At 51.0% G+C, this 16,967-nt stretch overlaps 1 protein-coding gene across 1 annotated transcript; it reads right to left on the bottom strand.

Annotated features, from left to right (window-relative positions):
• Positions 1 to 1,644: 1,644 nt before the first annotated feature.
• Positions 1,645 to 15,271, bottom strand: PSMD3 (proteasome 26S subunit, non-ATPase 3). The gene is made up of 12 exons (XM_036837214.1): positions 14,877 to 15,271; positions 12,308 to 12,498; positions 10,542 to 10,679; positions 9,175 to 9,311; positions 8,072 to 8,262; positions 7,793 to 7,896; positions 4,290 to 4,404; positions 4,066 to 4,185; positions 3,820 to 3,923; positions 3,383 to 3,538; positions 2,315 to 2,365; positions 1,645 to 2,118 (listed from the first exon to the last, which is right to left on the bottom strand). Exons 1-12 carry the CDS (start codon positions 15,094 to 15,096, stop codon positions 2,041 to 2,043), a joined length of 1,605 nt encoding a protein of 534 aa, XP_036693109.1. The 5' UTR covers positions 15,097 to 15,271; the 3' UTR covers positions 1,645 to 2,040.
• Between the last annotated feature and the right edge of the window lie 1,696 nt (positions 15,272 to 16,967).

Below are 16,967 nucleotides of genomic sequence, written 5' to 3'. Positions count from 1 at the left end.
AAGATCTCCTATTAGATTTTTGAATTGGCCTGTAAAATGGGGAAAAGATTGAATCCTTTAAAAAAAAAATAATGGAAAGTTTGGATGCTGGAATAATAACATCTTCCACAAAGATCAAGGGGGGAGTTTGGGAAAAAAAGTGCCGTTTCACAAAGCAAACTTTAAAAAGTTTCACTAGGTACTTCCCTGGTGGTGCAATGGTTTAGAATCCACCTGCCAATGCAGGGGACACGGGTTCGAGCCCTGGTCCGGGAAGATCCCACATGCCGCGGAGCAACTAAGCCCGTGCGCCATAACTACTGAGCCTGCGCTCTAGAGCCCACGAGCCACAACTACTGAGCGCCTGTGCCACAGCTACTGAAGCCCGCGCACCTAGAGCCCGTGCTCCGCAACAAGAGAAGCCACCGCAGTGAGAAGCCCGTGCACCACAACGAAGAGTAGCCGCCGCTCACCGCTACTAGAGAAAGCCTGTGCCGCAACAAAGACCCAATGCAGCCAAAAAAAAAAAGTTTCACTACCTGGGGAGGTGGCAGAAACTTAAAGGAAGTGGGCAATACCAAATCACTGTGACCGAGACTGGGGTGGGATCAGGAACCAAAGCAAGGCCTGTCTAAAACATGCCTTTGATGGAAGTTAGGGCTATCAGGGTATGAAAACCTGCAGCTGGTGATGATCACATGGTGTACATTTCCTAACAAACAAGACATTATCCAGCTCAGTGTGCCAGGTACTGAGCAAGGCCCTGGGGGGACAGAAGTGCCTCATGCTCTTTAAGAAGTTACAATCTAGTTGGGAGGATCAGGCTTTCACAGTGACAACCTCCTAAGAGAATCTGATTATCAAGTGAGTGGTTCAGAAGCCAGGGAGTTGAGTCACTGTGAGGCAGGATGCCTGGAAGATGTGTAGCAATCAGCAAGGTGCAGAGCGAGAGCTGCACAGGAGAGGGAATGCAGTTGAGGAGAGGCAGAAACCCACGAGGCATCGTTCTGATAGCAGAGCTGGCTCAGCAGGAACGAAGGGCACATGTACGGCAACGCCCCAGGTGCCAACCAGAGAACGTCAATGATGCGAAGGACCCAATGTGGGGAGCACCGCTGGCAGCGGCTGGGAGACTTAGAGAGACCCTGGCAGGTGCATTTTCCCACCACATGCAGCTGGAGGAGGTGGGCTGGGGGTCCACGGGGAGCCCCCTCTCGCCCGACCCCCGCCCTGCTCTCAGGGAGGAGCCTATCCCCCACTCCATAAGGGCCACTGGGCAGAACCCTGCTCTCAGCCCGCCGCAGCCTTGCTGGAGACCCTTCTCTCCTCTGCGAACCTCACCTGAGGGTCAGACTCGCACCTTGTGTTTCATCCACTGGAAGCTTAGATTCCCAGTTTTAGAGCCAGGAGGTCACCGAGTCTTATCATTTATTTGGCAGATATGGGAAAGGGGCCTGAGAAGTTTGGAGAGCTGCCAGTTATTTGAGAGCCAGTTGGATGTGAAAGAGTAAACCCAGGCCCTCTTCTCCACCCAGCCCTCGGCCTCCTCCTCCTCTACAGCTGCTTCGGGTCCTCGGGTCATGCCTGGGGCCAGCACTCCCAGGCCAGAAAAAAATCTGGGCCTGTTAACATTGCACATGTGAGAGTGAAATAAGAGTAATTAACTGATCCACAAAGAGTCCCGGAGAACTTTTTATTGTTTAAAAATCACAACTGAAGCTTCAAAAAACATACAACCTAACACATGTCCCAATTCAGTGCCCTACGCCCTGGAGGAGAGCACAGGGCTAGTCCCTCCCATCTTGCTGCCCACACCGCTAGCCAGGACCCTGCCCTGGGGAGGCTGCCTGCTCGCCCTCCTGCCCACGTGTGCTAAGTCACCGGCTGGGGAGGGGCCCTGGGATGAGGCGCGGGTGCCTGGCTCCCTGCAGCCCTCCCCCCTGCACATGCGCAGTCTGTGCGCAGCGTGTGCGAAAAGGGGCCGGTTCCCTGGGCGGGGGCCCCAAGGGGGGAAGATAAAGAGCCAGCCCCACTCGTCCCACCCCTCCCCAGCCCCCCAGCTCAAGGAAAGCTGTCGTCATCGTCCTCTGCCATCTCCTTGGCAAACTCCAAGTCCTGCTGCTCCCGCTCGCGCCGCTCCTGCGGAAAGAGGGGCGGGGCCGCGCCGCTGAGGACAGGTCGGGCTCTCTCACTCGTCTACACCCAGCCCGACCCACCCAGGGCCAGAGATCGCCCAGGCTTCAGAGGTGCCCCAGCCCTTCCAGAAACCTCCCCTCTCCCCTTTCTGTAGGGAAGTGTGATCTTTCAGTCTTACCCAAAGCAGAAGGCAGCTTACCTCTGCAGACTCCAAGTCCTTGTTGTACGATTTGGGAGGAAACCTCATGGCCTGAAGCACAACGGAGAGAGGAACAAGGTGAAGAGGAGGCATCAACGTAACACACACTCATCGTGCTCCCGCGTGCCAGGCGCCAGGATGTGCGCGCGACCGGTGATCACTCCCTAGTTCAGTGCAGTGGGGGAGCCAGGCGTGGAGACTAGTTCATTACTACGACGCCGCGGGATAAGTGCTAAAGACGGAGAATTAGAAGAATCCGGAGGTATAAATGATTAACCCTCCTGATCGGGCTGGGAGAGGGACTGGCACTGAGAAGGAAGAGGAGGAAGAACGGACGGGCTGTGGGAGTGGAGGAAGGGCGTTCCAGGTAGAGGGTTCAGGCTGTGACAAGGCTGGCCTGAGTTCAGTGGGGCCAACTGGGGTGGAGGGGAGGGGTCGGCGGAGCGGTCCTGGGGAGGGAGGCCAGTGACGCAGGGGGCCAGATCACGAAGGGCCTTTCCTGTCTAGCAGAGCACAGCATTTGCCTGGTTTTAAGTGAAGCTATATCCCTGGTTTCCTGGGGGAAGAGAGCAGGAAAAAAATCGGCAGCCCAACAGTACCAGCACCTAACCCAGCGCCTGACACAGGGTAAGAGCTTAAGAGCCTTTTGTGGAACGAGATGGCAGCCCTACCTTTTACACAATTCAGACTTTGCTAAGTGCCCCAAGACGTGATTTCATTTAATCCCGTCAAGCCTGCCAGGCAGGGCAGGTAATACCTCGTTATCAGCTTCACAGAAGGAGAAACAGGCTCAGAGAAGGTAAATGACTCAAACTTGGAACCAAATCCAGAACACTGCACTCTGAATCCCTGTCTGATCCTCCCTGGCAACCAGACCCCTGAAGAGCAAAGGGAAGGTGTTGTGGTCCCACAAGCAAAGTCCTTTGCCCCTTCTGGACCCACAGTGATTTCACAGAGATCGTCTGGGAACTGCGCCCCAACCCAAGCCAGTCGTCCCTGAGGAACCCGTGGGTGTGGAGCGGGGCATGCTGCTGCCAAGCATCGCCTCTGCGGCCCAGGGCTCCGCACCTTGACGGACATGTTGTGAATATCCAGGCAGAAGGAGATGCGCTGGTGGAAGGCTAGCTGGGGCTCACGGGTGGAATAGATGTCAATCATCTCCTTGGACTGGACGTAGCCCTTCTCGTGGTTGATGCTGGCCTCAATGACGCCATCCCGGATGGCCTGCAGGCCCCAAAGGGAGGAAGAGTCACCAGAAGGTCCATCTTCTAAGTCCTAGAACATCTTGTCCCATCTCTTTGTCCTCCTTGATCTCTCACACACTCACTGCGTACACACACTCTCTCTCTCTCTGTGGCAACTTCCTGGCTTCACCGCAAGACGGGCACTCCCTGAAAAGACTATGCCACTGCTTTAGCCATTCCCCTCCTTGGTCAGCCTCCTCCCACCCCCATCCCTGAAATAAGGCAGGAAGGTGACAACCGCGGTCCCTGAGCCAGGCCCACCTTGGCAACAATGAACTCTGCATCCTCCGGGCTATCAAGCTGCAGCTTCTGGGCGATGTCCGCCAGGGAGATTCGGGAATAGGAGAGGCTGATCATGCGCACCCCTGGGCGAGGAAGGAGCGGTGGGGAGGCTGCGGCGGGCACAGACCCTTCACCCGCCCAGGCGCGCACAGGGTTGCCCCTGCCCCTGGAGAAGCCTAGTCCGGGTCCTGCTCTGCCAGGGGCCCCTCAGACCCTGCTCCACACCTGTCTTGATGACGTTGTGTCGTAGTCGGATGATGAGGGTGTAGGTCCCATCTGCTTGAAACTTCTCCCCAAACTGATCCAGGACCTGGTTGAACTTGGCCAGGTTTCCCGTCCTGACAGCTGCAGTGGGGAGAGGAGTGGATCAAATGCTGCACAGGGTGCACACAAAAAAGGGGCCACAGTGCCAGGGGTCCGGCAAGCTCTGGGAGGGGACCAGCCCTTACCCTGGGTCAGAAGGAAGTAAGGCATGAGCGAGCGCTTGAGGGATGGTTGACGGAACTGCAGCCGGTCCGGGATCTCCCCCAGCAACAGCTCCACCACAATCAGAAGCTTGTGCACCTGGCAGAGTGTGACACAGGAACACAGTGGGCAGGGAGCCCCACCGGGTGGGAGAAGAGAACGAAATGGGGCTTCGATGCAGTCAGACACACGGGGAAAGAGGGAAGGTGGCACTGGGACCAGGCCCACAGAGAGAGGAAAAAAATCCTCAAGCTGTGCTGGGCGTGGAATTGAAGCTCTGCCTTGGGAGACAGGCCTTGTGAGCTTCTGACCCTTTGACCACACCAGGCCCTCAGCTTCATTTCATCTGGCCGATCGGTGCACAGCGCCCTTCAGGGTGAAATGGCAAAGCTCTAAAGTACAGGCAGATGGGTAGGTTCTATGGCTCAGAAATGGTGAGGAAGCAGGGCCAAGAGGCCTAGGCAATGGAATGCGAGTCAGCCAAAGATGCTGGTAGGGAGGTGAACTATGTGTAAAATTGGTTATCTGGGTAGAGGCAGAAGCTCAGGAAAGGGCCTGCAGAACCTCACTGAGTGAGCCGGTAGGCTGGAAAATCAGGCCCCTCCTCCTCCACAAGACCTCCTCCAAATACCACTGTGTGCTACTTCTGAACGGCGCCTCCCGTGGATTCAGCACCGTGCAAGGACGACTACGGTGGAGGGGACATGCCCAGCAGTTAAGGAGCCTCCCACCAAGCAGGAGGGACAGGAGCACAGACAGCTAAACCATGTGACAGCAAGTGTCACGAGGGAGGTAAGGGGTTAAAATGGGTGGTGGCTGATGGTGCCCACCCCTGGGCAAGGACCCTTCGCTCCTCCACACACACCCACGAGGCTGCCCTGTCCCTCGGCCCTCGGCGTACCCCATGAGTGAGGGGAAAGCCGTGCCGATGGCAGAAGTTAACATATGCCTTAAGGATTCTGATGAAGCAGAAAAGGAGGGAGGACGTTTCAGCCAAGGGAACAGGCTGGAGAAGAGGCCGGCATACTGGAGGGGGTGTGTGTGGGGCCACCTGGAGAGGTGATCGGGGCCCGTCTGGGGACATGCGGTTTTGAATGCCAGGCTGAGTTCTGAGTTTGGAGACAGAACTAGCTAGCCTGTACTTGCTAGCTAGGAAACGCCGAGCAACTGAGTCTTTGGTTTCCACCTCCCTAAAATGGGCATAACAACAACAATAATACCTGGCTCGCCTACTTCACAAGACTTACAATACTCTCCCGGGCAGGCAATGGGGAGAAATGCGAGCTTCCCGGGCCAGGCAGACGGGCCTGGAGCTCCCCGCTCAGTTAGGCGGCTGTGCGGAAGCTGGGCTGGTGGAGGGGAGGATGGCGACCAGCAGGGTCAGTGGCTTGAACAAGGGCACTGGTAACATCAGAGAGGAGACGAATACCAAAGCCATGGAGGCAAATCAACAGACGACTCAGTGATGGCGAAGGGGGGGAGGAGGAGTCCAAGATGACCCGGAGGCGCCCATCTGGATCAGGAGAGCAGGAGGAAGGACTGGCAAGGGTGCCCAGAAGGGTCTGTCTGGACAAGCTGAGTGTGAGGAGCCGGGCAGTATCTATACAGAGATGTGTGGTGGGAAGTCGGATTTGCACGTCTGGCTTCATGAAAGGGGTCAGAACTTGTATCATGGGCTGAACTGTGAACCCCCAAATTCATATGCTGAAGCCCTAACCCCCTAGTACCTCAGAATGTGACTGGATTTGGAGATAGAGCTATTAAAGAGGTAATTAAGGTAAAATGAGGTCATATGAGTGGGCCCTAATTCACTATGACTGGGGTTCTTATAAGAAGGATTAGGATACAGACGTGCACAGAGGGGAGACCATTTGAAGACGTCAGAAGATGGCCAACTATAAGCAAAAGAGAAGCCCTCGAAAGAACCCGGCCACGCTGACATCCTGATCTTGGACTTCTTGCCTCCAAAATTGTGATGAAATAAATTCCTATTGTTTAAGCCACCCAGTCTCGTAATAGCAACCCGAGCAAGCTAAGACAGTTCACAATGGACTTTGGTGAAGCATCATGGAGGTCACAGATGAGCCATGAAGGCAAATGAGATCACCCAAGGCGAGAATGTGGATTTTCTACGGATGGATACACTTTCAACGTGCTCTGTTTTGGACTCCATGTTAAATTCGATGTCTCTCTTTACCCATTCTCACTCTCCCTGTTTTTACTTAAAGCTGGCTTCTCCATGTGGGCTCTCTATCCCATTCCTCCTACCTTGTTCAAGGCCTTGGCCCATTGCCTATTTGCTTAAGTCTCTCTGGGTGGAAAGTTCCCCCAACTCTGCCCCTTCCCCTCTCAGGCAACCCTCCCACCTCTTTCCTGGCTCCCTGGCCAACAGTCCACAGGCCAAAGACCTCACTCCAGCCCCCCCTGCTCCTTCTTCCGGCGACCTGGCTCCACCACAGAAAACTGTGAAACCTTATCCATCCATAGCAAAATCTGGTTTGAAAACACTGCTTTACCCCACGAGACCTCTCCCTGGTGCACAACACAGCCTGTATGTTAAGTACCTGTATTTTTAGTGAATTTTCGAAGAAGGCTTAGTGTGCGTCCTACGTTGTAAAAGCAATCTCACGTTGTGCAATGCACCCCATATGTCTGAAAAGCCATTCCTTTCTATGAAAACTCTACCCATCTTTCAAAACCCAGATCAAATTTAACTATTTAAGACTACTTTAATTGTTTGACCACAACTGAATCTGCCGTTCTCTGAACTTCTGAACTGAAACAAAGCAAAGCTCCTACCACACTGAGCTAATCACTGTACGTGCTCATCCTGCTCTCCTTCAAGGGCACTAGGAGGTGGATGTGTTAATGTGAGAGCAGAGGTTTGTAGCTGGGAAAGCTGGGTCCTAATTCTGGCTACCAGGCTCTGTGCCTTTACACAGGCCCTCAAGCCTTTCTGAGTCAATGTTCTTTATCTATCTCTTCGAGGGCAAATACCATTTCTTATCCTTCTTTTCTACCCCTCACAGTGCCCAATGTCAAGGTCAGCACTCAAAAAACTACCTGGTGACTGACAGCTTTGCCACGGCCAAGGTCTACCTCCACCTGAGTCAGCCAGCCTTAGGGAGAGCTCTGGGTTCCCTGGCCACAGACAACACTGCTCCCGAAGGGGCATGTGAGGGACTAGGTAAGAGCCTGGGGTTTATCAACACAATCCAGGCCCTCACCTGGAATGACTATAGGGGGTTCTGGGGAATCAGGAATATTCTAAACCTACGTACCAGGGAGAATACTGGGAACATAAACTGCCAGAGGTGCAGGCGGTGTCTGCCTAATGTGCCCTGAACAATGTCACGTGCAAATAGACATGTGATGCCACCTTTAGGGTAAGAAGATTAAGGACCTTCTGGGCTCCTGAGATAGGGAAATGGCACTAACATGGTATCAGACGAGTAAGGGGGTCAAAGGGGTGAGAACTGCTGCTCACCGTCTGTTTGAAGCCGACAGCTGTGTGCTGGGGGGCCTTGCGGAGGGCGTTGGTCATTGTCCTCCGGGCCTCTGAGTACTCCAGCTGGATGGCTTTGATGCGCCCTGGGTGTGGAGAAGAAGAGAGCTGGTCAAGAGGATGGTGTGATCCAAACCCCGGACCCCCGCAAACCAGAGTGCCGAATGGGCACTCTTATGCACCAAGGGCACCACTTTCTTAGCAAATTTGCACCGAGGGACCCCGAGACACCTTCCGGCTGGGGGGGCGGGCCCTGCTCACCTGTATAGTAGAGGTACCTTGCCCACTCATTGTTGTTGGCCTGCTCGGGGAACACAGATTTGGACACCAGCTTCTCGGCCTGGTCGTACAAGCTGTAGTGTAGGTAGTTCCGCAGCAGGAGGTTCAGCAGTGTGGCCTGCCCGTCCGCGTCGTGCCGCAGGGTGGCGGTCCGGAGCCGAGCGTGCAAGAAGCTTCAAGAAGGAAAGAAACGGGAGGTCAAAGCCTTCACATAACAACTCTTCAAGCTGCCTCTGACCTCTCCATTCTCTCTCAATTCCTAAAAAAGCGATGCAAACTGCTTTTCTGGTTATTCACCGAATACTCAACAAATGAAGCACTAGTCCAGGTGCACAGAAGGCCAGAACTCTGCTCAGGGAACCTGCATTCTAGTGGGGGAGACAGACAACCATCATGATGAATAAGCGTACCATGCAGCTCCACGAAAGGTGGTGGGGTGATGTCGAAATCAGGTTAAGTGCAACGGGAACCGCCGAAGGAGAGGAGGATGGGGCTGCGGCTTTAAATAGCCCAGTCAGCACAGGGCTCACTGAGAAGGTAACAGTTACGCAGAGGCTTGAAGGAGGCAGGGAGGAGAGCATTCTCAGCTGAGGGAAGAGTGCGCTGGCGTGCCTGCGACAGAGCGAGGCGGCCAGCGTCGGGGGAGCAGTGGAAATAAAGTCAAGGAGGCAGTAACGGGGGCCAGACCCCATGGGGCCTTATAAGCTTACATCATGAGGGCTCTGGCTTTTCCCTGAGGGAAAGGGGGAGCCACTGCAGGTTTCAAGTAGAGGAGTGAAAGGTTCTCCAGCCTGAACTTGCTTGTACCTCTGACCCACTAATGAGTCCTCCCCTGACGTGTGGTGAAGGGAAGAGCCTGGGAGACAGGACTTAACAGGCCAGTGGTGGTCTCCGTTTCGTCATCTAGTCTCAGCCTCGCTCTCAAGCCCTCGCACAGCTCAGGGCGTGTTAACCATTACCCCCACTTCCTGCTGGGCACGTTACATCTCCCAGCCCATGGCCCCCTGCCAGGCCACAGCTCTGTGGTAGTGCCTGACCATGTCTCTGACCCCACGGGCCACGAGCCAGACCCCTGGCCACAGTACCTGCGCACCACATCCAGCTTGTCCAGGAACTCATAGACCCGAGCATGGTAATAGTAACACTTTGCAGCCACAAGGTCCAGGGCCCGGCGGTTCTGAGTGCTGATCTTCTGCATTAGGTCATCAGAGATCTTCTGTGCCTGGGGAGGCAGCCAAAAGAGAATCAAGCGTCAGTGCTTCAAAAAGTTAAATACGGAGCCAGCAATTCCCCTCCTAGGCATACGTCCAAGAGAACTGGAAACATACGTTCACATAAAAACTTGCACACGAACATTCATATCAGCATTATTCCCAATAACCAAAACGTGGAAACAACCCAAGTGCCTATCACCCAACGAATGGATAAACAAAATGTGGTATATCCATATGATGGAATTTTACTCATCCATAAAAAGGAACAGAGTACAGATATATGCCACAACATGGATAAACTTAGAAAACTTCATGCTACAGAAAAAAGCCAGACACAAAAGGCACATGTTATATAATTCCATTTAGATAAAATGCCCAGAATAGGAAAATCCATGGGACACAAAATATTAATAGATTACTGGGCTGGGGTGAGGGGAGAACAAGGAGAGACTACAGATAGATATGGCGGTTTTTTGGTGGGGGCAGTGATTAAACTGGTCTGGAATTAGATAGTGAGGGCGGTTGCACAACCTTGTGAATATACCAAAAACCACTGAGTTGGTTTCAAGGGAGTGAATTATTTCTAAAAACCAACCAAACAAAAGCCAACCAGTGGCAGAGCAAGGAAAAAACAAAACAGAGGACTGAGGAGACCTGTCATTTCTTGGGCGTGCTCTTGGGACAGCAGCTAAGCCTGACAAAGGAGCTGGCCCCGGTTGGAAGGCGTGGTGGAAGAGTGGTATCCAAAATGGAGCCTTTCAATTTCATAATAATAGCTACTATTTATTAAAACGTTGTGAATGCTTACTACGTGCAGATCACTGTGCTAAGTATTTTTAAAGTATATTACTTTATTTAATACTAACAATAATCTTGTAAGGTGGGCAGTTTGTCTCATTTTACACACAGCTGGGAGAAATTAATTTGCCTAAGGTACAAATGGGATTTGAACCCAGGTATTTCTGTCTCCAAATCTACTCTTCTCAAAAGCATCCACTATACTGGGATCGCGCCACAGACGGGTACAGAGTGACCACTGCCAGCCCTTTCCCAGAGCCTGAGCAGGAGTTGAGGGGTCTTCCCCGGATGTGGGGCTGGGCACATTCCCACACGGGGGAAAGAGTCTGGGGGACAGTTAATAACCCAGTGATTGTCTATTTCTTCACTAGAGGCACTCTCCCCCGCTAAGCCCGCACCCCGCCTGGGGCACGTCAGTCACTTGCACCGGCCCTGGCTACCTCTTTGTAGCGCTTGCTGTTCATCAGGAAGATGACCACGAGGAGCTGGAGGTAGGCTTCCACTTCGGGCAGGAGGGGAGCCGACGCAGCTTTTCCTGTTCGGGGACGGAACTGCAAATCGGCTTCTGTGTCCATGGGCTGGAGAGGACATGAGTTACCGTGGAAGAGCTCAGTCAGATCAATCAACCAAGAATTTATTAAGCACTCACTATGTATTTCAACAAATATTTAATAAGTGCCTACTACATGCCAAGATTTTTCTAGGTGCTGGGGATACAGAAATAAAGATGACACAGTCTCTTTCTGAAGGGAGTCAAGGAGGCTGGCAATACAATAAATACAGAAAAGGGTTACAGGAGTATAACATCCTCACAGAATATAATGTGGACGGAAAGGATGATGTAAGGACCCCTCAGAGAGCCTACAATCTAAGTAGAGATTAAACCACCATACCTGGAACCACTGTGAATTCTATCAGGCAGGGTTAATAAAGGGATATAATTCTAGAGATGAGATCAAGGATAATGAGACAGGGAGTTCCCTGGTGGTCTAGTGGTTGGGATTCTGGGCTTTCACTGCCGTGGCCTGGGTTCAGTCCCTGGTTGGGGAACTGAGTCCTGCAAGTCGTGTGGCGTGGCCAAAATTAAAAAAAACAAAAAAGCATTTTTTTTTTTGGTGGGAACAAAGGAATTTTGGGGGAAATTGACATATACATACTACTTATCTTCAGATCTAGTCACCAAAACTGGAATAATGTGTAACAGATCAACAGACGATCATGGTGGGTTACTTTAGAGATGTAAAGGTTAAAAAACATTCCAGGTGGGGTTGGGAGAGGGTGCTTTTCCTTCTTTCCAGACAGTAAAGCTTTCACTGTATACCTCAAGGATTTTCTGAGTTTTTACATCTATGAGACAGACTGTAAGCATACAGAATTTTAGGGAGATGAAGGTGGCTGAAGGGCCAGTGAGGTTTGAGCAGGGGCAGGACCCGAACTGTATCCCGGATGATGAGGGGAGTTTTACAGCCAGAAAGGAAAAGGAGAGGTCTCTCCTGGCATAGAGACCACTACCACCAGCCAACTAACTTCATCAACGTGCACTCTGTGCCACCCACTGTGCTAAGAGCTTTCCACCTCCTCCTCGCCCCCCCAAATCTGTTCATCACATTTACCAAATGAAGAAAATGAGGCACAAGGAGGTTAGGTCATTTGCCCAAGTCCCACAGATACCAAATGGTAGAGTTTGGATTCAAATTCAACACCCCCTCCAAAACCTGTGCTCTTAACCACTGTTCTTTTGTTCCTTTTTTTGTCACTTTTTTTTTTTTTTTTGCCGCACCACGCGGCATGTGGGATCTGTGGGATCTTAGTTCCCCAACCAGGGATGGAAGCGAGGAATCTTAACCACTGGACTGCCAAGGAAGTCCCTTAACCACTGTTCTATACATCCTTCATGGTGAAGCTTCGGAGGCAAAAATGCGGTGGAACCTTCTCCTAGGCCCCGTGTTGGGGGTGGTGGGCAATGAGTGTGGCTGGAAGGGTCCTGACTCCTGGCTCCTCTTCCTGACTCAGAAGAACGACTCCACAGGGCAGAAGGACGGTCGCCTTGTTAGAGGGCAAATGAGTATTAAGAGGGGCTGTCTTGCTTGATGACTCTGCTATGGCAGGTAACAAGACAGGTCTCCAGGATAGGAAACAGTTACACAGGGTGGAATGTGTGTGTCAAGCCAAGCCTGCACCCTTCACGCTGGCCTGACTCACTTACCTCTTCCAGGAAGGGTAGCAAGAAGTCTCGAGTGGCATTGTTGGAGGTGAAAAAGCCATGCACAGCCTTGTACAGAACGTAGTGGTTGAGGCGGCGTGACGTGGAAGGCAGCATCCGCAGGGCCCGCAGCACGAACCGAGGCTCCTTGCCCGAGACTGCCTTCTCCAGCTGTTTCACGTGCTCCTTGATGTCTGTGGAGGACAAGGGGAGAAAAATGTTAATTCCAACTCCTACTCCCCCCACCCCCCGCCACTCCAGCCAAGCAGTCCTAGGGAGCCTCTTACAAATGGCAGGATGTGGCCAATCACCGCTTTTGCCCTAAGAGCAATAGTTATGGATGCCATACATTGATTTTAAGACCTAACCAAGAGACAAAGAAAAATAAAGCTGGGGTGAGGGAAGGAGTAGAGGGTGACAGAAAAAAGAAAAAAACAATGAAAAACAAAAACACATGGTGATTAAAACAATGAAAAACAAAAACACGTGGAGATTTAGCATATCTTCAAATAGGAAAAGACTTCTAAAATTCTTCTGAGAACTGTAAACAAAAGAAAAATATCTGCAACACATGTGACCAGAGATTCATATTCTTTTTCTACAAGGAGCTTGTATTAAGGATTAAAATAGATAAAAATGAACATGAATGGACAATACAAAAAGAGGAACGACAAATAACAGATGTGAAAAGTATATTTCACTAGTATTCAAATAATCCTAAGCGAAAACATTTTTCAATTACCATTCTAGTGGTATTTGAAAAATGATAACATATAGAGTACAGGGGTGAGCAAGACATTTCTGCTCGTATAATGTATATCAGTACAGTTTTTCTGGACAATAACTACCAAAAACCTTAAAAACAAACCCTTTCAATTCAGGGATCTCTACTGAAGAAATAATTATAGAGGTAGATCAAAAACTTGGGCACAGAGATGATGGTTGCAAAGCTATTTGTAACAGGGAAAAATAGAAACAACTTAAATATCCAGAAATAAGGGAATGTAATCAATTGGTAGTTTTAGTTACCTTTGTATTTTTAGCATAGGGTGCCGGGGTCACGTTAATGATATAATAGTAATAACAGCTAATATTTATGGAGGGTTTTACTATGTTTTCATCACGTATTAGGCACAGTTGTAAACATTTTAATCTTCACAACAACCCAATTAAGTAGGTACTATTACTTTCATTTACAGAGATGAGGAAACTAATTCCAGAGCGTATATTCTTAGCCATCATATCAGTTATTCAATAAACATTTCTGGAACACATTGAATGCTTTGTTTATGGATATGTTACATGAAAGCACACAAAATAATCTGTATTTAATTATGCCTTGTTCCTAACTGTATATATAAACTTGATCTCAATTATGGGAGAACAGCTCAAAAATTCATAGGAAATAATGTTAACCACAGTTGTTGTTTTTCTTCCCCCCCCTGCTACTTTAGACCTCCCATATTAAAATGTTTATAAGAAACATATGTATATACCCAGTAGGTAATGCTGAATGGCACCTTTGCCACTGGTTGACTATCGTTATTTTATGTAAAAGGATCTTTATTAGATACTGAGCCTGCTATCCAACTTCAGAGTAGAAGCTGATGCAGTCCACACTATCACATCCTCAAAACACCACCCAGGAGCCTAACTTTGCTTATTTCAATGTTTTCGAGCTAGTTTCTCGTGCAGTTAAGTAGAGAGAAAACCCAATAAATAGTTTGGTCCTACTTGATGCAGAACCAGAAAAGAGCACCAGGGTCACAATGGGAAGCTCTCACTCTACCCACTCCAAATGTGGACAGGACGCTCTAAGTAGGAAAAGTGAAATATGAACTTGGAGGAACAAGAGGATGATAGGAAACAGGGAACAGGCACCTAGGAGAAAAGAAATGGGGGGATTGGTATATAGTTTACGTGGAAGGTGAACATTAGGAACTCAAACATCCGACACCTAAAAAGTTGAAGTGTGTAATGTGTTTAAACTCTTTAGAAACAGAGTAGGAGTAAGGGCTTGCAGGGAAAGAAAAAGCAATGGGATCGTTTGGGCACCTCAATTACAGCAACAAGGAAGCAAGATACTAGGTAGAAAGGGCTCTTTTAGAGGAGTTTGCTAAAGGTAGTTAAGACAACAGAAACCATTCTTAAAATGCAGGGGCCAGTATTCTGCGTCATTCTGACCCCCTTCAAACATAAATACAGACACTGGTTTTTAGAGAGATCAATCGTGCACTGGGGTCACTAGAATCAGTCCGGTGGGATGTAAATGGAGTAATAAGGTCAGAGGAGAGAACTTAGAGAGTCTATGGGCCCAGTGAGAGCTACTTCTAGATGCAATCCCCGGTGGGGGTGGTGTGTGCGAACGGAGGAGTCCTGAGCCTAGAGAGAGTGTTCAGTTATCCGGCTGGGGTCGGGAGTGTCAGGGTAGTGGGGGCAGGCATTTGGGGGTGATCCCAAGGAACCCCCAAGTCAAGGTGGTGGAGGCTGCGCTGGGATCCCAAGGAGAGGGTGGATCACCGCGGCGCTGTCACCCGTGATCATGGCACGTCCCCGGCCCGAGCTCTCATACCCTCCAAGGTGACGGTGTCCAGCTCTCGCTGGGAGTGCTCAGCCGCCGCAGCCGCTGCCTTGCCATCGGTCTCGCCGGTTGATCCGCCACCCGCCGCCGCCTCCTCTTTCATCTCCACATCCTGGGGCGCCGGGGGCGGCGGTGGTTCTTGTTCCCCTCCGCCGGGCGGCGGCTTCGCCTTGTCCGCGCCGCGGCGCCGCGCCGAGCCCTCCTGCTTCATGGCGCCCGGGGTCGCGGCCTAGTCCGGGGACCGAGGCCGGGGCCTCGCGTGAACCCTCGCACCGGAGACCAGGAACAGAGCCGGGCCTGCCCACGAGCGTGGACTCGCGTCGGGCCGCACGATGACGGAGCAGCTGCAAACCCCTTCCCGGCGCTGGGCCTTCTGGGAAACGCCAGGCCGGGCTGGCCGACGGCCGAGTCATCAAAGGGGAAAAAAGTCAACCGCCGAGATGCAGGATGGAGGCGGATTTTCGCAGAAGGAGCGGGGAGGAGCCTTCATGAGTTTGCGGGGCTTGCTTTGGAGTGCTCCAGTGTGTTGATTTTTTTTCTTGCTCCTCTCGAGTGCATTTCCGTATATGTCCACAAGAGGTCACCTCAGGCTCCAACTGTGTTACCGCGGACTCAAAGAGCACCCCACCCCGCGTGGAGTGGTTAGGGCCTATCGGAACGCAGGGCGTGATGACGCCACGAGTTGCTGGGTGGGTTTCGTGCCTAAACTCGCTCAATTTGTGCCCGGCAAGGGGTCACTTTTGATATCCACGAGGCTGGTCCTCAACCGCCGCCCGAAGGGATGTGGAGCTAGGTTTTTGCGCTTAAAATAAAACCAAACTGGAGACAAGGAAGAACCCTATGGGATTCAGACTTCCTTGTCCGAGTTTAGCTCGTGCTGAAAATAAGGCATAAAATCTCTGCAGCCTGGGAGTGCGGATGGGGGCAGAGTGCATTTGTGTGCGATTACTTAAGTTTAATAAAATTTAGGGGTCCACTCTGTGAGGCCCAGGGCTGGCACATTCAGGGGGGAGGGGTGGTAAAAAACAGCTCCAGGATGTAGTCTGCTGGAAGCTTTGCTCTGGGCTGCTGTGTATTGTGAGGCCGGAGGAAAGAGAGAGGCTTCAGGGGGTACGTTGGGGGCGCCTCTATGCATCCAGACAGACACTGTAGTGAAATGGGGGGGACAGAATAATAGTACACCTAAGGAGCACCTAAGAATCCTCCAAGGGAAAGAAATTGGACCTGAAACCCTGTCCACTTATTTTTCAAAGGAATCCTCCAGCGATTCTGCAGGAGGAGGATACAGGTTCCAATTTCTTAAGACACAAAACAAAAACTCCCTTCCTATCTTGGAACTTTTTTATCTCTTCCATAAATGGAAGTTTTGAGTTTTAGACCAGGTCAGACCCTGCAAGACAATCTAGCCCTGTTGTAAGGTCCTAGAGGGCAGATAACATGTTTCGACTATATTCTCCTTTCTATTTATACAGAGAGAGGTTATACTTTGCATTCCTCCTTTTACACTATTGCAGCGAATAGCTCCTTGCACTAAACAGCCACTTGCTAAATGGAAAAGTGTGTGCTCCAGTTTTAGGGGAAAATGCCTTGACCAATTCCTCCCTAACTGTCCCCCTGCCCCCTAGGACTGGGAGACGGATAACCGGACTTTTGAATCATCACTAGAATAAACTCATGAAAACCTCTTCTTTGTAACACTATATCTGTAACTGAAGGTGCGTGTGAGAATGGTAAAGGAAGAAAACAGACAGGTTTTGTTGTTCATCTTTATGAGGTTACCCTTCTGGATAGTTGGGGTGTTAGCTCACTTCATTGTTAAGTTTACATCACAAGGGAAAAACAATCAAGTCAGCAGATAACTACCCAGTATGTCCTTAAGCAATATAGCGAGGCCTTGGAAGATGCCCCAGAATGGGGGAGGATGGCTTAACGCAAAGCTTTTGTCAGTGGGTCATGAATTCTTGGTGAGCGAGGGAAGCAGCCTGGGTAGGGGGTGTCTAAGAAGGGGGAGAGTCTGACTCCTGGGGCCAAAAACCTTGCAGAAATTATTCCACCCATAAAACTATTTTAAAAGAGATTGGT

Source organism: Balaenoptera musculus, chromosome 20 (assembly GCF_009873245.2).
Source record: "Balaenoptera musculus isolate JJ_BM4_2016_0621 chromosome 20, mBalMus1.pri.v3, whole genome shotgun sequence".
Lineage (NCBI taxonomy): Eukaryota > Metazoa > Chordata > Mammalia > Artiodactyla > Balaenopteridae > Balaenoptera > Balaenoptera musculus.
Note: the sequence above shows the minus strand (reverse complement) of the source record. Positions and strands in the feature narration are given on the sequence as shown.

What these genes read in the sequence shown, in the direction of transcription:
- PSMD3 (XM_036837214.1), bottom strand. Translation starts at nt 15,096, where the DNA reads ATGAAGCAGGAGGGCTCGGCGCGGCGCCGCGGCGCGGACAAGGCGAAG. An exon ending in TTACTTCCTTCTGACCCAGG is followed by an intron (nt 4,186 to 4,289) that starts GTAAGGGCTGGT and finishes TCCCCACTGCAG; the next exon opens with CTGTCAGGACGGGAAACCTG. An exon ending in AGGACTTGGAGTCTGCAGAG is followed by an intron (nt 2,119 to 2,314) that starts GTAAGCTGCCTT and finishes CTCTTTCCGCAG; the next exon opens with GAGCGGCGCGAGCGGGAGCA.